The sequence below is a fragment of the Rhagoletis zephyria genome, unplaced genomic scaffold, assembly GCF_001687245.7.
Source record: "Rhagoletis zephyria isolate East Lansing unplaced genomic scaffold, Rhagoletis_zephyria_1.1 Rzeph_scaffold_03588, whole genome shotgun sequence".
NCBI classification, from domain to species: Eukaryota; Metazoa; Arthropoda; class Insecta; order Diptera; family Tephritidae; genus Rhagoletis; species Rhagoletis zephyria.
Genome location: NW_016160671.1, coordinates 11279 through 30422, shown reverse-complemented (window position 1 = coordinate 30422; position 19144 = coordinate 11279). Strand labels below are relative to the sequence as shown.

The 19144-nt window shown below is 34.8% G+C and overlaps 2 protein-coding genes across 3 annotated transcripts; one reads left to right on the top strand and one right to left on the bottom strand.

Moving 5' to 3' along the window:
- Window positions 1-1740: 1740 nt before the first annotated feature.
- Window positions 1741-6293, top strand: LOC108369291 (myosin-2 essential light chain). Of its 2 annotated transcripts, XM_017624383.1 has the most exons (3): window positions 1741-1851; window positions 1914-1941; window positions 5432-6293. In XM_017624383.1, the coding sequence occupies exons 1-3, from the start codon at window positions 1849-1851 to the stop codon at window positions 5842-5844; spliced, it is 444 nt and encodes a 147-aa protein (XP_017479872.1). In that variant the 5' UTR covers window positions 1741-1848; the 3' UTR covers window positions 5845-6293. The 2 variants fall into 2 exon arrangements, with proteins under 2 accessions (XP_017479872.1, XP_017479871.1); XM_017624382.1 differs by lacking the exons at window positions 1741-1851; window positions 1914-1941 and adding an exon at window positions 4981-5344.
- A 2710-nt stretch (window positions 6294-9003) lies between these two features.
- Agxt (Alanine-glyoxylate aminotransferase) lies at window positions 9004-14777 on the bottom strand. Its single transcript, XM_017624381.1, has 4 exons — window positions 14106-14777; window positions 9789-10651; window positions 9407-9704; window positions 9004-9085 (listed from the first exon to the last, which is right to left on the bottom strand). The coding sequence occupies exons 1-3, from the start codon at window positions 14253-14255 to the stop codon at window positions 9542-9544; spliced, it is 1176 nt and encodes a 391-aa protein (XP_017479870.1). The 5' UTR covers window positions 14256-14777; the 3' UTR covers window positions 9004-9085; window positions 9407-9541.
- Window positions 14778-19144: the final 4367 nt, after the last annotated feature.

Here is a 19144-nt window from a genome sequence, read left to right as displayed (position 1 = left end):
TATGCATTACAATTCGTTTTTCTTTTGTTATTCTTCACTTTTATTTGCTTATTGCATTCCATGTAAAATAAACTGAAAAAGCACGATTGATTTTTCTGTTTTTCAGCTGCCTTGCAATTCTTTTTGTTATTGTATTATTTTCCGTGCTGCCTGCAGCGACGTCAACGTTCTCGACGACGCAATGAAACGCTGCAAATTATATTTATACGTAATTGTAGCTATGTAGTTGATAAGTTTTCACAAGTTACTTCATATGTACAAACATATATCAATTGAGAACTTGCATTTAATTATATTTTCACTTCCGCGTATGATTTATCTGGTTTTTGCCTATCGGCAAGAATTCTGCAGTGACGAGTATCGACCAAAATGCACAGCCAACGCAAGGGTTCGCGAATACACAAAAACACACGCACGCACACCGTCCAACGTAATTAACACATTCACGTCAATGAATTTTTCCAATTTGCGCTTCGAAAATTTTCTTTGCCACAAAGGCTATCATCAAATTATTATGCACAAACCAGCTACATATACAAACACAATTTGAAAGCTTCGAAACACTCCGATAGTCTGCAAATCTTTCCCCAACAAACTTTCAAGAAAATCTTTCCAATTTGATCTGATAAAATATGTACATGCAGATTTTATTTTTTAACTCTCTGCTGATCTTCTGTGCGCAGAATAAATGTGGAGTAGATACGCCAAGTAGTGAACGAACGTCGTCGACGACGAGTGACAGCGAATTGAATTGCTTTCGCACTGATACAAGTCTTCACAGCGAACGAGATTCCCTGCTGGTTCTGTTTTTCACATTTCCTTTTGTTTATGCACGGAATTGAAAGTAGCCCGACGAAAAGTTTAAAAACGCAGTAGATAGGCGGCATAAATGTGATAATTTCGAGCAAGACTCACAATCAAATTCAACAACAAAGCAACTTCAATAATAACCAGTTGTGGTATTCATGAATTCGTTATGCGTAGTTGCATTTATTTTTCCTAGTGGAATGAATTGTTTGTTGCACAGCTGCTTGCAATTCTAATCATTTTGTTTTCCCTCTTATTCTTTATCTTTTCTTAATTTCCCTCTTTTTGCTAACATTTTTATCAAATTCTCTTTTACTCCCATACAGGGTTGCATGTTGCAGTATCCTTAGATGCCTCTTACACGGTTCAAGGAAAGACCGTAAATCTTTAAGAAGACACAACTCGCTGAATTGTAGCGAGCGAGTCTATAACCAAAGAACGTCTTCTTACGTTAGAAAATTCATCAGAACACAGAAAACAAAGTGAAGAATAGCGATATTCGTATTTAAGCAAAATCCATAAGAGAACAACTTCACATGACGGTTTTCAGCTGTACAATTCAGCTACTTCTGAAAGCCTGAAAAGCACGGAACGCCTGAAAAGCTTGTTGTGGGCATGGCACGTTAAACAGCGAGTAGCAAAGAAGGTAAATTTATAGATATATATATAGATTTACGTTCTTTGTTTTAAGCGTACTGACGCTTCTCATAAACTGATGTTTTTTGAACCAGATAACCGAATCAGTAAATGCTAAATACTGAGGTCTAAACTTTTTTTTTGTTTCCAGAGAAAACGTAACTCGTAAAAGTAGATGTACGTTCATTGGGTTTCATAAAAATCAAAAAATGGAAGGAACGTAAATCTCATAAAATTTACACATCAAATAAAAATGATATGGTAACGTTTGTTTCCTACACAAACTGGCAACGCCAAGTACGTTCGTCACTGACACATTCCAAAAAAGAACTCTGAGCGGTTTTGACGTGTGTAAAATTTTCTACAGTTTTTTGGGGTTTCATTTTCTTTCTTGAAATATATAAAATGGTAAATGTCTGTGTTTATTTTCACTTTTCCATTACTTTTAAACATACTCGAATTATTTTCAGACCAACTTCAGTGAAGACCAATTGGCTGGTGAGTAAAATAGAAAAAACAAAGAAGATCTCATAGCATTGTTTAGTATAGTAAATAGTAGTGGGCGTGTTTTATGGATTGGACAGAAGATGCAGGAATTGGACATATATTTGTGTCACGAACCTTAACAGTCCGTGTAAAAGAAATTCCAGTGTGACGATATTTAATACTACAATGCATTGCACTTCATTTTCATATGGACCACGGTTGTTTTTGTGGCTGATGACTCACTTTTCTTTGGACGAGTAACAGCTTTACAAACCAAAGTACTTAACCAGCACAAAGCATACGAAAAAAAAACTCCAAAAGATATCGCAGCAAAGTGTCCACACAGTGTACGTGTGACACTAAATGCCAGTCGATGACGCTATCAATAAGTGGACACCATTTTGCTTTGAGGCAATAAGTAAATATTAAACTATTCGAATAGCCTCGATTATAAATTTGCCAACTTTGAAATAATTTCTTGTACTCATTATTGCTGCTTAATCAACGGTTTTATTACAATTCGCTTCAAAAATTTATTATTTTATGGCTATGCTCCAATTGATTGTAGTATTCTTCATACTCAGCTATCTGGTTAACGCTGGAATGAAATTAAATTGCTATTTGTGCTGCTTATTTATATCAGCGAAAATGTACACATGTGTGTACATTCATACATGTGTACGTCAAGGTTTAGCCGCTTTCTTGCCTTATTGGGCGATTTCCAGTGCAATATGCATTGCCTTCAATGATTTTATGGTCAAGTTGTACGTTTTATGTTGCATGCAACAACTAACTATAGTTGTAAATGGCAACTAAATGCCGTAGCTTATACATACAAATAATTTTTCAAAGGATATTTTTATTAATTTGCCATATTATTTCTAAAACCTTGACACACCATACCCAAAGGAAATGAAGAGGGATTTTACGTTCCCACGAAAGTCGGGTCTACGTAACCGGAACGACCCAGATTTATATCTGGCCAAGGACTGTCACTCCAGCAACACTCCCAAAATCTCTTTGAGGAATTTGTATGCTGTTACAACAACAACCACAACAGGGATTTTAAATCGCCACTTAAAAAAAAAATATATATAATCATTTTATATAAATTTACTAATGGTAACAAATCATCCAGTGTGAATTGGCTAAACAAAACGGAATTATCCGGTGTTGTTTGACTACAGAAAATCATTTAGTAGAATAGTAGTTTACCTTATTTTTCAAAGGTCTGTATATGTAGGTATAGGCATATTAGTAGCAACCGCATGCAATATTTTAGTTTCAATCCAATCAGCATTTTCTTATCACTGCTTTTGATAAACGTTTTTTTTTTATTTTTTTGAATTAAGTACTATATGTCTAGGCATATTGCGTCAATAGAGTCGAAATAAAGTAAATTTTTTACATAATACAACTGAAAAATCCACCACCAAATATACAAGCGCTGAAGTTTTTGGCGCAACTACTCCAGTTGCAAGGAATTTTAAAGTCTGTACATATTTTATGACCACATCATATCTGACAAACATACCCCATAGCAGCAAGTCCATTGTTCTCTAAACAATCAGTAGGAAATGGCAATGTGTTATAAATTATGTGGAAAATTGGCATATACGTACATAGTACATATAATATTATCACATATTATGTGATGTACATATGAATGCATATATGTATCTATATGTATATAAAACAAAGCTATAAAATAAGTTTAGGTAAAGCTCTATATAAAGCAAACACATGTATGTACATATGTACATTTATGTATTAGACTGCATCACCAAAAACAGTTGCGCTTTTTCCGCCGGGATTACAAAATTTATTATATTTTAAGATTTCCATCAAAATATGTCGGAAAAATATTAAGATTTACGTGAGCTGGACAGGTTTGAAAATACCGCTAAAATGGAGTTATTTAAGAACAAAAATGGTTTCTTAAGGAAATTTTTGAAAAAGAATCCCTTCAGATGACAAAACAGATTAAACTTAAAAAATCTGCATAAAAATATTTAAAAATCTTTTCAACGGAATCGTAATAATGATATTTTAGATGCTGTTTTTTAACTTTTTTCAAAGATTGATTTACGAAAAACTTGAATAACTGGGCCAAAACTATTCTCATTCTCTGAGGTCTCACTAGAAAGGTATTTCCTCACTATTTTTATTTCTGTGCAAAAAAAGTCATTCGTGTCCAAATTTTTTTTTTTATATGCCACCACATCTTAATTCATCTTGGAATGATGCTCGTTCATCCTAGCTTTCTCTTTCATCCTTTGAATAAGTTTTTTAGCAAAGAAATAAAAAGGGTGGGAAAATACCTTTCCACTGATACCTCACAAGTCTTAATCGGAGTAGTTTACGTTCAGTTATTAAAGTTTTTCTTATACCAGTCTTTGAAAAAGGTAAAAAAAACTGCATCAAAAATCTCATAATTACGATTCCATTGAAAATTTGTTTAAATGTTTTTTTAAATATTTTTGTGCAAATATTTTAAGCTTAAACCGTTTTGTCATTTGAGAGGATTTAAAAAAAAATCTTTAAGAAGCAATTTTTATTCATAAAAAGCTCCATTTTTGGAGGTATTTCATTTTCATTTCCAGCTCAGGTAAATCTTAATATTTTTCCGAAATACTTTGGGGGACGTCTTAAAATATAATAGATTTTATAATTCCAATGGAATAAGAGTACCGATTTTTTTTTTTTTTTTGTATGGGGAGCGTTGCACTCTAATGTACATACATACATGCGTATTTGTGCCATCCTCCAATTGTTTACTCACATCACTCTTAAGGTAGTTACAACATTTATGACGACTGTTGTTGGGGGAATGGGTGTACTCGACAACGTCTATCTGCAGCCAAAAAGGCAATTCTCGATGGAAAAACATGTTTTACCGTATATGGATAAAATAACTAAACTGCAATGATAGCAAATTATTATACAGGGTGCTTGCACAGCGAAGAACTAGTAAAATTTTACAAACTATGTATATCAATGTAATTTAATATGTTTGCATCAAACTTCAGTTATTTGCATATACTATTATATATACGTATATTTGAAAATGTTTGTTAAATTATCTCGAACTCGAAGAGAACAAAGTACTCGTTTTTTGCTTTACATATTGGAATTGTGTTTTTTTTTCTCCATCTACGCGCCTAGTACCAGCCCCTACATATGTAAGCGCTCAAGTTCACCTTCAATTATTTTTTGCGGTGGGACATCACCAAACCACTTTTGCGCATTTCATTCGTTGGCTGCGCGTAACATGCAACACAACACTTTAGTATTGCAAAATTTTATTGATCGCAAATAAAAAATTAATTCACTAAACAAACGTGAAGCAAAGTTAACACATTTGCAATGTACATCTACGAGCCACCAACAAAAAATTCATTTACTACAGTGGAAGGTTAAAACTATTGCATTTATTTGTAATTTGTGTCTGCTATTCCTTTACATTAATTAAATTGGTTTCATTTTTTTCGCAACATTGTAGAATTCCAAGAGGCCTTCAACCTCTTCGACAATCGCGGTGATGGTAAAATCCAACTGAGTCAAGTGGGCGAGTGTTTGCGTGCACTCGGTCAGAATCCCACTGAATCGGATGTAAAGAAATGCACTCACCAATTGAAGCCTGACGAACGGATTAGCTTCGAAGTATTCTTACCTATCTATCAGGCGATTTCCAAGGCGCGTTCTGGCGATACTGCCGATGATTTCATTGAAGGTTTGCGTCATTTCGACAAAGATGCCAGCGGTTTCATTTCATCAGCTGAATTGAGACATCTACTAACTACGCTGGGTGAGAAGTTAACCGATGAAGAGGTCGAACAGCTAATGACCAATCAAGAGGACACACAAGGCAATGTGAATTATGAAGAATTTGTGCGTATGGTAATGAATGGTTAATGTTTATACGTTTAGCAGTGGCCTGCATTTAAATAAATAATAAAGAAAATTAAAAACGTTTATAATTCCCTTAACATGCCTACCTGTATCAATATTAATGAACACAATGAAAATCAGTAATTAACAAAAAACAATTAAAAATAATAAATATTTATGTATGTATATTAAACAAAAAGTATTCCAAGCGCATGTGCAGCAAATGTTTGTCGCCAATTCGAGAATTTATATATTGAACTAAAGTATATACTTACTTTTATTGTTATTGAAGCACATTGCAGCTGTTTGTATGTAGCATATGTATTTATGTGTAAGCTGCATGTGGCAGTGCAACTTTGCATATCCTCTAAAATAAAAAAAAAGTTAATAATGTATGTAAGCTTTTTAAGGCATATTACTTACGTTCGTACATATGTATGTAAATCAAATAATGATTAAATGTTTTTTGTACACAAAAATTTTATGAGTTTTTCTTGGTTTTTTTTTTTAAGAATTTGATGGTTGGTCATCAAAAAATTTAAAATTTATGGCTAGATATTGAGCTTTGTACCACGATTGGTTATTAGGAAAAATGGAAAAAGCAACAAAGTCTTAAGCGATGGAAGTTATAGCAGCTATTTTGAAGATCACCAGCCCTCCTCAACACAGTTCTTTTTTCTAGACTTAAGCAGGCATCGAACCCGCATTATCGATGTATAGCTGATTTGCCGATATTTAAACTGGGCAGCGTGGTTGTTATTGTTAATTCCATACATGAAATAGATCCTTAGTATTTTTTCCCAAACTATTTATTTGTCCATTTTTCAATCTCATATAAAAATTTAAGAGTACCTTTAATTTCTTCATGATCCAATGGGGCGATGTAAACCAAATTAGTATGGGACCTCCTCTGATGTACCACATTTCCTCTAAAAAAATATTTATAGAAATCGGTTAACAAAATGAAAATGATTTCAATCCTACGAAAGCCGTATCTACGTATAGCTATGATTAGGATTTTACGCTACCAAGAGCTGTTGGAGGACGATCTAAGAAGCATTTTAGGTGTAAAGTTGCTACTTAGCAATCTAGCAATGCATTTTGTTGTTGTTGGAAAAGCAACAAAATATGTGCTAGATTGCTAAGTAGCAACTTGGTGAGGTACTGCGATGAGTTGAGAGCACAATAGACCTACTGGTCGCAGTGCTTACTTCAACTATATATCTATCTATCTATCTACATAGCAACTTTACACTTAAAATGTTACAAATCGTGAGCTCCCTAAGTGATCCGTGTAAATGGTACCAATCGCTTGAGCCATCGTTTACAGCAACCTACTTCTGGTGTGTGTGCAAGTTATATGAACTAGTTATCGGGAAGGAAAAAGTCACCAAAGCCATTGGATGCCGACTGGTTATCCATATTGAAGCCTAAAAACTTTTGACCAACGCGATTTGAATACCTCACCAGAATCTTTAATTTGTCGATGACTTCTCTCATAATTGCTGATTGTGGAAATCAGGGAGAGTATCCCCACTACTTAAGCCGGGGCAAACTGCTGTCAAATCTATGTTCACCACTCGTAAAGACACATCCACAATGTGCACGGCACTATTACAGCACTTAACACCTTAAATACTTGCGGCATTAATCTGTTCGTCGCTGTGAGAGTGCCGTTTTAGTAGCATTGGGACCTGTCGGAAAGTTTTTGGCACCGAGACCACCTCTCTAAGACCAAGAATAAAATGATGAACGTAGACTTATCTGAGTGGCCGACAGTCGTCAGTATTCTTTCGAAGAAAACCTAGAAGCCAAGAACAATTTAGCATAAGGTGGTAACCACCCGAGGGAGTTTCTTATACTAGGTTCACATATAAGTAGATTATCCTCATTTTCGAGCTTAACTTCCTAATCTGTAATTAGAAAAAGAGATTAGCCATATAAAATTCGTCCCTTGTTAATCTGTAATTATAAAATAATCTCAGATTTAACCGATAACTTTTCGGTGTCCATCCTAGTTTTATCGATTGTTTTTGCGAAGAAGAGGAGAAATGGCAAATGTAAAAGTAAACAAAAATGGACGCTAGCAAGGAAAGGAGGGTTTTAAAGGTATTTTTTAATAAAATGTTAAGTTAAAATATATTTATATTGCTTAATATAGCAGAAAAACTTGATCACGGTTGCACAGAGAAGAAACATAACTTTTCCTTGAGATGTGAGAATAACAAGCACATCAAATTTGACGGCTAATAATCTGAGATTTGCCTGTGTAAACGGGGTGATTAAAAAACGAGCTTTGATTGAGATAATATTGATATGTGAACATAGTTTTAGATATTACACGATTAAATTGGTTAAATTTTCAATGTTTGCCATCGACTTTTACAATTTAATAACATCGCGAAATTGACGATACATCGATGGAAGTATTACCGATGTCTTAAACATCGAAGTAAGGAGACTCTCCGACTTTCTTTCGGTATGTTTGACTGGCCGTAAATTTATTATTCATTCAGAATTTTTTTGTTATTTATGGCCTTATAACAATTATATTCAACAATTTAATTGAGCTTGAGGCCGTTTCCTATGAAAAAATTTATTGAAAATCAACAATAATTTACAAAAGGTAGAAGGTATAGCTGCTACTTCGGAGATCACCACATCTCCTCAGTGACCGCGGTTGAAGAAGTCTGATTAGTAGATGTAGTGATCTCCCAAATAGCAGCTATAACTTCTTACCTTTGTATATTATTGTTGCTTTTCCACAACATTTTTCATAAAAACGGCCCCAAGCTCAATAAAATTGTTGGATTCATTCTGAATCTAATAACCTAGCCGTTAAAACAGAACCAAACACCCCTTAGAATTTCAACAAGCTGTATAGCTCCGCACGGAATGTGTCCCACGCGTTGTATATGGTTCAGCCCTCGGCTTATGCGGATGAGGCTAAAGACACTCGGCAAACCATTCCTGCAGAATATTTCAGAGTGTAAACCCCTCTCTCTATATGGCGTACTGAAATTCATTAGTGCCGCCAAATGGGTGTCAGTTCCACGAGTTGTGGAATGAAAATGGCAAACTTGCTAATTGCTTACCACCAGGGTGATAATCCACCTGAAGCAACCAACCAACGTAGACAGGCCTTCTTGTGTGGAATAAGACAAATTCTTGGCAATATCGTCAATGACCTATAAGAGCTCCATATTAACAAAATTCTTATCTTGTTTATTTATGAAAATGTAACAATTATCACTCGAGCTTGAATNGAGGCTAAAGACACTCGGCAAACCATTCCTGCAGAATATTTCAGAGTGCAACCCCCTCTCTCTATATGGCGTACTGAAATTCATTAGCGCCGCCAAATGGGTGTCAGTTCTACGAGTTGTGGAATGAAAATGGCAAACTTGCTAATTGCTTACCACCAGGGTTATAATCCACCTGAAGCAACCAACCAACGTAGACAGGCCTTCTTGTGTGGAATAAGACAAATTCTTGGCAATATCGTCAATGAGCTATAAGAGCTCCATATTGACAAAACTCTTTTAAAATGAGAAATTCTTATCTTATTTATTTATGAAAATGTAACGCGTGTGATTTTACTGGTACATAAGTATTTATAGTTAATCAACCCTAGTTAGTGTGTATACAGTTTATGCAAAGTTTTGCACTTTATAATATCTTAAACGCTAAATTTTGTTAATAGCAATGCGAAGTACATATATTAGATTTTTGATTTATCTTTCAATTTCGTGCTTAGTATAGCTTCATGCATAATGTTAAGCACCAGATCCACACGCTCGTATGTGGCATTCTCACCCATCAGCCCAATACGAAACACCTGCTCAGCTGTGGGTCCCAAACCGCCGCTTATCTCCAAGTTGTATCTGCAAAAAAAAATAGTAATAAATACATAGTTAGTGTCAATATTATCTTAGTCATAAGCGGCCCGAATTTGAATATCTACTCACTTTCTCATCGCGTACTCGGCCACCTTGCGCCACTCCACACCCGCCGGTACTTTAATTGTATTCACCGTAGGCAAGCGATCATTGGCATTTGGCACAAGCATCTCCAAGCCTATATCCTGCAGACCACACTGCAGCCGATGTGAGCACTCCTGGTGTCGATGTATCACATTTTTCCGACCCATCGCGCAAAATTGTGCCAATGCTTCGCGCAAACCATACAGCAGCGTCGATGAGATGGTGTGATGATAGATGCGTGGTAAATCGAAACAATTCCAATATTGTCCGACAAGTAGGGCATCAAAATAGTACGACTTGACATAAGTTTTGCGTGCCCTGATGCGTGCGATGGCACGTTCGCTGAATGAAACGGGCGTTATGCCTGGTGGCGCACCGAGCACCTTCTGAGAACCCGCATATGCCATATCAACTTTCCAAGCATCCATAAGGAATTCTGTGCCACCCACTGAAGCCACCACATCGACAACAAAAAGGCAGTTGTAACGCTCGCAAAGTTCACCGATTTCCTTCAAATGTTGCTGCAATATACCCGTCGATGAATCACCTTGTGCAATGAAGAACATCTGTGGCTTGTGTCCCTCAAAGGCGAATTCGATTTCTTTCATGGTCAGTGAGCGTCCAAAACGCGCCTCAACGTAACGTACATCACCATTGACGCGCTTAACCATTTCGGCGGCACGATGTCCCCACAGTCCAGTGCAACCTAGAAGTACAACATCACCATCCTCCACGAGATTCATAAAAGCTGTTTCCATGCCGGCATGCCCCGAGCCGCTAATGCACATTGTGGCTGTGTTTTTTGTTTGGAAAAGGTATTTGATGCCCTGCTTGATTTCGTCCATTATCTGTAAAGACGAATGGCATTGAATATGGAGATAAGAATTTTCAAAATTTATTTAAAAATCTTGAATAATGGTATAGTGTTGTAACCAGGTTCAACGATAAATCGGGGCGGAGGGTTAGGGTGGTTTAGTTTTCAGGAGGGCCCGGAGTTTTTTGTTACTTAATTTGGAGGATGAAAATATTTGGCTGGCAACCCCCCTCAAAAATATTTTCGGAAGTAAACTTTCCTAAACTTTAATTAATCTTATTAATTGAATTAAATTAACACTTTCAAACAGGTTGCTACCTTCCACAAAAATTGTTTCGACTGTCGGACTTCTTAAACCTCTTTCTTTTGATAGCCATATTGCAGTATATAGTTTGACTTATCGATTTACCTAACTGCAATTTGCAATCCGGCGGCGACTCTACAATGTTTTTCTTCTATATTTTAAGTTAGACCTCAGGCAATACATCAGTGAAAACTGCATTCATTCGATTACATNCTTGATTTCGTCCATTATCTGTAAAGACGAATGGCATTGAATATGGAGATGAGAATTTTCAAAATTTATTAAAAAATCTTGAATGGTACAGTGTTGTAACCAGGTTCAACGATAAATCGGGGCGGAGGGTAAGGGTGGTTTAGTTTTCAGGAGGGCCCGGAGTTTTTTATTACTTAATTTGGAGGATGAAAATATTTGGCTAAGTTGATAACAGCTGGCAACCCCCCTCAAAAATATTTTCGGAAGTAAACTTTCCTAAACTTTAATTAATAGTATTAATTGAATTAAATTAACACTTTCAAACAGGTTTGCTACCTTCCACAAAAATTGTTTCGACTGTAAGCCTTCTTAAACCTCTTTCTTTTGATAGCCATATTGCAGTATATAGTTTGACTTATCGATTTACCTAACTGCAATTTTCAATCCGGCGGCGACTCTACAATGTTTTTCTTCTATATTCTAAGTTAGACCTCAGGCAATACATCAGTGAAAACTGCATTCATTCGATTACAGGCATTAATTTTCGAGTGATGCGCGTACAAACATACAGACAGCAGATAAAAATTCTAAAAATTGTTGATTTGGCTTCTGTTGATCTATTAAAGATCACCCCCGCATTCATTTTCCTTTAATATCTATAACGTACAGACATCGGTCTGTTACAAATTTATTATATGTACATATGCATAGATAACAAAATATCCAGAACTTATTGCATTATCTTCTACCTTTTTCGAGGAACGTCACTCATTTCCGACATACTAACTGATCCTCGGACCTTGTCCCACAAAAAAACAGATGATTTACTATATTAACATTTTCTTTGGCAATTTTATTTTTATTGGAAATCGTACTTTTGTCCGCCCNTTTGGCTTCTGTTGATCTATTAAAGATCACCCCCGCATTCATTTTCCTTTTAATATCTATAACGTACAGACATCGGTATGTTACAAATTCATTATATGTACATATGCATAGATAACAAAATATCCTGAACTTATTGCATTATCTTCTACCATTTTCGAGGAACGTCACTCATTTCCGACATACTAACTGATCCTCGGACCTTGTCCCACAAAAAAACAGATGATTTACTGTATTAACATTTTCTTTGGCAATTTTATTATTTTATTGGAAATCGTACTTTTGTCCGCCTTGCAAGACACAACAGATGTGGATCAAATGTCAGCGCAGACAACAGATATGGTTGGGTTGGCTATCAGCGGCTATGCGCTGAAGCCGAACGAAATTGTCTGTTAGTTCAGTTACAAACATTTTTGCTACTATTTTTGTTGTTTTATGCATTGATAAGAGCAGGTTCTGTTGCGCTTTTAGCAAATCTGGTATAAAACTGGTTGAAAATCGTTATTANGAACGAAATTGTCTGTTAGTTCAGTTACAAACATTTTTGCTACTATTTTTTGTTGTTTTATGCATTGATAAGAGCAGGTTCTGTTGCGCTTTTAGCAAATCTGGTATAAAACTGGTTGAAAATCGTTATTCATTTCTTTGCTAATAGAGAAGTTAGAATGTCAAACGCCAATCAAATTCTTCCACTTTCGATTGACGAGAGATAAAACTGGCGATTCCAAATTAAAAATTCCTCCGACAGTTTTTTCAAAATTAACTAATCTTATTCTGCTTAATTTGATTGTCTTTGATTCTCGAACGAAACTCGTAGAGAACGAAGGGTAAAAAATTGCTGTTTATCTAGCCTGCAGTGATTGAAAATTCCTTGTTCCATATTCGCGGCTGTGAATGAAGCTCACAAGCATAGCTCCGCTCGTACTATGACGTCATATTACGAGAAATAATAGTGACACGACATTTTGACCAATTTTGGCTACTTTTTTCGTTTGTTTAATGTTTAGTATATATATTATTAAAATTCAGTTCATTAACTATCTTACAAAAATCAAATAAGTCCAAATTTCAAACTTTGTAGAAANTCGTTAGATATTGCGCTGAATTTTTCTAAAAAAAAATTAACATCATACAAACAAAAAATAGAATTGTCTAAACTGGTTAAAATTACCCTATTATTTTTCACATGACTGTATGCTCTGCGCACATATGTAAGTAGGTCTGACAACAGTCGATATCAGTTCGCGAGAGTTCGGCGAAGCTGTTTAGGAATTTCGATCCGAGATACTCAGACCTCAGTTCTGCAAAGGACGAATTGCTTTAAAAAAGTGTTTAAAGGACACGTTGAAATAACCGTGAGTGTCACTTCTAATTCTATTGGATGCGTAGAGAGTTGCGGTTAAGAAGTTTTCCTGACCGTTTTCGGTTCTCGCTTAACCAGGGCGAGAGCGCCGAAGAGTAGTTAACACGAGCTTCAACTGAGGCACCTCGCTGCCGACAAAACAAACCTTCCACGGGTGAGTCAATACTAAAGTCGTGGACCCGTCGTCCGCCCTGAAAGGACTTTCTAAATAACATTACACAAACACCGTTAGAATAAGAATGTAATCACTAGTCTGAATGAAAGTAAGGCATGGAATAGAAAAGTGTAGACGACTGAAAGTCCCGCAATCATAATGATCTGACAGATTATCAATCGTTAAAATCAAACTAATATAGTGGCTATAAATGAGCGCCACGGAAGAACATCGACGGCAAAAGGTTATGCCCTTCTAAGACTAAAAACATAGTGGAGCAACGAACAAAGAGCATTGATCAAAGCGCCGACTACAAACGTACATATACATATGTTTCAATGGAAGCGTGCATAGTGAAGAGCAAAGCCTTCCTACACATTTGTAATTGACGCTTTGCTCGACGCAATGCTAGTCGCTTTGCTCGTCGCTCCACTGTGTTTTTAGCCTAAGCTATGATAAAAATGGAATATGTACCCGTAACTCAAACCAAATAGAAATAAAATTCAGATTTGACTTCAGTTAAATTTAAATTGGGTTTTTAATTGAAGGGACAGTTTGGTATAGTCAGATATTTCCATTTGTATACTTACCTCAAAACATTCCGGATGCATATGCCCCAAAATGGGATTGCTGAGTGAATCGAGCACACGTGACGAAGCATTGGATGGTCCAGGCCCCATCAGTGTCCTATTTGGCACATAAAGTGTATGTTTCAACGACTCAGGCGCAGGCGATTCCATTTTTCTTAAGTTGAAAGATTATTTCTACACTTTAAACTTAATAAAGTTATCCTTAAATTTCACCACACACACACACACACAACTTTTTACCGATATTCACAGCACCAAATTGTGGAAGTTAATAATTTTTCACTTGTGACTGCCTTCAGTTTTTATACATATCAACTCCTGCGGTGGTACACGTAAAGTGCAGAATATACACTCAGATAGATTTTTTGTGGCGGCGTTTGTGACCACAGTTTATTATTATCACAGTTGTTTAGAGTTCGTGGCGACTTAGCTTTAAGAAAACCACAAATTTTAGTTCATAAAATTTTAACTGCGCATACACTAATTTGTTCTGGTTGCTTCTTTTATAATTATGTATGTGAAATAATATAAATATATTTACGAAACCACAAAAAATGTCTACTATCAGCAATGTATTGGCTGGGAATGAAGCTGGTTTACGGTTTTTGCAGGCATCTTATAGTCTTCCCTTATCGCTGGCAGCTCATTTAAATGAGCCCATAGAAAAACTAAATAAAACATTGCTTAATAAGATCGAGTCAACTTCACATTGTATTGTACTAAATACGCCAAGTATAATATACAGATAGTAAATGAATAGACAAGGAAAAAACATCACCGGGAGCAAAATAAAACGGCATTATCTGCATCATACAGATAACATTAATATTTGACAACATAGTATGTATGTATACGTTTGTATTAAAATACTGTAAGTTATCTGATAGACGTACAAATGTATGAGGGCCATTTCCAAATAAAGTGATATTTTTTGTTTCACCTTTTAAATTTATTTTATGGTGGTAAAGACGAAAAATCAAAAACAGCATTATAGGAGCCAAATAATAAACCACCAACAAAACTGTTTTTTATTATTATAAGGCGTTTTGTTTTCTTTTGCGAACGGTATTTCTTTGATACACTAATTATACCTATGCCATACAAAAATATTTGTTCCCGCTCAGATTATTCGATAAGGAAAATGAAAAAAAAAATTTAAGAAATAAACAATGAAAATAAGCGTAACTGTTTGTCACTTCGATTATTATTATTATTTTTTTAAAGAAAGCGGATAAAATTGAATTTTTTGAATTTTTGTGTGCTTGTATTATTTTTTTTAGTGTAACGTGCAGAAAAAGTAGCAATTTTGATGAAAATCGATTATCCTGTTCCAGTTAATAAATTTTGCATAATAGTAACGAGTTGAAAACAATTTTAGATTTCACCTGAAACGAAAAAAAAATTAAAAAAAAAAAGTTTGAAATGTTTAAAAAAAAATTTTACCAAAATAAAATAATTTTTTTTTTGAGTTTCTAGAAAAATGTTGGGGATAATTAAATTTTAGTACAATAAAGAGTAATTTGCAAGTGGTTAAGAGGCCGCGCTGATTTTTAATAATTTTTTCACTAACATTTCGAGCACATTTGCAGGCTAAATGGGAAATAAAAGCGTTTGTTATATTGTTAAAAATCAACGCGAACTATTAGCCACTTGCAACTTGCACATTATTATACCAAATTTAATGATCTATAAAACTGCATACCTAAAATTTGGATAAAAACCAAAAAAAAAATAATAATTTTGGTGAAAAGTTTTTTATAACATATCAATCTTTTTCGTTTTGGGAAAACCCTACAATTGTTTTCGTCTAGTTTTTATTATTTAACATTTATTAACTGGAACAGGAGAATCGATTTTCTTAAAAATCACTAATTTTCCTGCACTTTGCACCGAAAAAATTAATGCAAACAAACAAAAGTTAAAAAATAGTCTCTTGCTTTCATTAAGAAAAAGTAATAATTAATCAAACTGAGTGGAAAATTAAGGCTCCGGTTAATTGTGAACACAATATACCAATTTTTAACTACTGTGCAGTGTAGTTCAGCGAATTAAAATACAGCGACTGCGTTGGCTAGCTTATGTCTTACGAATGGATCCAAATGAGAGAATTCGCTGCAGTACCCGCTGGTGGTAGCAGAAAAAGCGTTGGAAAGATTAGAGGATAGGGAGATATGTTTCTCAAGCTGGTAAATGTGTCTTCGTCGTTTCTCGTTTTTTTTCTTTTTGCTTTGGTGTTTGAATCCAACGAAACGATAGCTACTTATTACAATCAAACTTTCACGAGAGAGAAATTATTAGTGGCGGGCAACTCTTCCCTACATTTGTCAAAGCATACAGAGCGGTCGAAATCTTACAGCTAAAGCTGTCACAAAAGGCTTCTTTCTTTCTCTATGAAGGTATTTCCTTTATCCAAAAAAGGAAAGAAGAAAGGTTGAAACAAATCAACTTTCTAGGAACAAGCAAATCCACTTTCACTTTGAGGAAGTGCTGGTAGCAGGGATGAAAAAGTAGGTGCAATTGTACCTTTTTCCGACGTTTGATGACTTAAAGGTACATTAGGTACAATCGCTAGATTTTAGGTACAATCATATTTTGATAAGATTCATTTTAAGTTTTTTTGTTTCTTTTTCCTTTATCCTGCTAAAATATTTACTTGTAGGCATGGGAGAAGCTTCGCTTTCATTTTGAAGAATAAACAATTCCAAAGAAAAGTGGTCAAAAGGAAGAAATTAGAAAAATCATACTATGTATTCTCTTAAATATTTTGCATTGCATTTAAAACGGCCACTACGAAAAATTAACACTTTACTTAGCTATCCTCAAGTTCGAAATTCTTGTTATATTTTTTATATTCGAAATTTGAAATATTTAATTCGACAAAACGTCATTACACCGTAGATCACACCCTAAACTTTCCACCTTTGCAATTATTCGAATGCATTTTTTATCTATTGAAACCATAAAAGCTAAAGTTCCCCGGATATGACATTTTAACTCTTCTATTAATTTTATTCGCCCATACAGTCTTGTGTCTAGGATTTCTTCAAATTTCATTTCTGGAAATATGTTTAAAATGCTCTCGAAGTAACCTACGGCAATTCCGATTATTTCCTCTCGACTTGCTGCACTTATTAAAGGGAATCGGATAAATTAGCCGACTTTTCCTGTTTTTTTTTATAAAAAGCTGGATTAAAAAGGAAAAAACAAGTTTTATGCTTTTTCGCCAATATTTTTCAGTAGTCAAGATTAGACAAAAACAAAGCTTCTCCGATTCCCATTAGACTATAGTATATAGATATAAGCTCAGTTTAAAAAACAAACCTAATCAAGTTTAAAGTGCATTCATCATTTGTATTTATATTTTAAATTAACTTAATAAAAACTACAAATGAATGAAAAGTAACTTTTTAGGTACAATCTGTCTCATTTAGGTGCATTTATTTTATGGTATTAGGTACAATCTGAAATTTCCATTTTTCATCCCTGGCTAGTAGATATATAAAAGTCATAAGATGGTCGGAAGCTACATNTGAAGGTATTTCCTTTATCCAAAAAAGGAAAGAAGAAAGGTTGAAACAAAACAACTTTCTAGGAACAAGCAAATCCACTTTCACTTTGAGGAAGTGCTGGTAGATATATAAAAGTCATAAGATGGTCGGAAGCTATATTTAGATATTACCATATGTAGCTACATATATAGTATGTATGTATATGGATGTCTACATGAGCTCTAGTGGATCGCACGGGCCTATGAACTACAGGCTACAACTGCGCTCGTATGAATTTGATTGACAGTACAGGTTCAAAGGCATTTGAGATTACTTACAATGTATTACTTACATATGTATGTATAGGTAGCTGGTGGGTGAAGAGGATCACCGCTTTTATGCAATCGAACAGCAATCGCTACCACTTGAAATCAATGCATACATGTGTGAGTAGGTATGAAAGTGTATTGAACGAAAAACGTCAAAATAGTTACTAAAGTTTCATAGAAAAATATTGTGCATAGTTTCACACATGAATGTGACTTGCATTTTTACACTTTTTATTTCCCCGGTGATAACCTTGTGAAATGCAAATTCAGGAAACCTTAATCAATAAAATCTTTATAGACTTAGGTGCATTTGTTTCTAGACGTGGATGATTACTGCATTGAAAAAATGCTTCATGTAATGTTTAAACGAAATATACATATGTCCCCTATGAGCCACGCCTCCTAGTACAAATACATTTATATATGTACATATTTATATATATATATTTATATATGCACTAGAGTGGTCCAAAATTGCACGTGAAAAAGTAAAGTCGAAATTTTAATGCCGGCACCCCCTAGGATTGTTCTATACCAAAAAAAAAAATATACCACTATTTTTTTTATTTTAAAATAAAAAGGAATTTAAGGAGTGCTCAAAGCGCTTAAAGTTTTTCATGTATTTTATATGGGCAAAAACAACTTTTCGTAGAAATGGTGTAGAATGTAGAATATTTTTAGATCGGAAAACTCGGCCGACTGCCAGTGTGCGTTCGAGTGGTGGACTGCTTAGTCCCTAATTTTTTGGAAGAGTTGCCACCTGTTAAAAAAGTTTAATTAAATTAATACGCGGAAACGACTAAACGGAGTTGCATGAAATTTTGCACACAAATAGCTTATGACCTAGATTAGAAAGTAGGCTACTTTTTTAAGAGTTGCCACCTGTTAGAAATGTTTAATTTAATTAATACGCGGAAATGAGTGAACTGATTTGCATGGAAGTTTTCACACGGATAGCTTATGAGCTAGGTTGAAGAATAGGCTACATTTTTTAAGAGTTACCACCTGCTAAAAAAGTTTAATTAAATTAATACGCGGAAGTCTGAACGGATTTGCATGAAATTTTGCAAGCAGATAGCTTATGACCTACAGTGGAAAATAGGCTAATTTTTTGAAAGAGTTGCCACCTGTTAAAAAAGTTTTAATTAAATTAGTACGCGGAAACGACTGAACAGATTTGCATGGCATTTCGCACAGAGATAGCTTATGACCTATGTTGGAA

Bases quoted from the DNA above. Each gene is read 5' to 3' on its own strand.
- LOC108369291 (XM_017624382.1), top strand. From the start codon at position 5,296: ATGTACATCTACGAGCCACCAACAAAAAATTCATTTACTACAGTGGAA. The intron at 5,345-5,431 runs GTTAAAACTATT...GCAACATTGTAG, and splicing joins TTCATTTACTACAGTGGAAG to AATTCCAAGAGGCCTTCAAC.
- Agxt (XM_017624381.1), bottom strand. From the start codon at position 14,255: ATGGAATCGCCTGCGCCTGAGTCGTTGAAACATACACTTTATGTGCCA. The intron at 10,652-14,105 runs GTAAGTATACAA...TCGTCTTTACAG, and splicing joins TGCATCCGGAATGTTTTGAG to ATAATGGACGAAATCAAGCA. The intron at 9,705-9,788 runs GTGAGTAGATAT...TTTTTTTTGCAG, and splicing joins GCCGAGTACGCGATGAGAAA to ATACAACTTGGAGATAAGCG.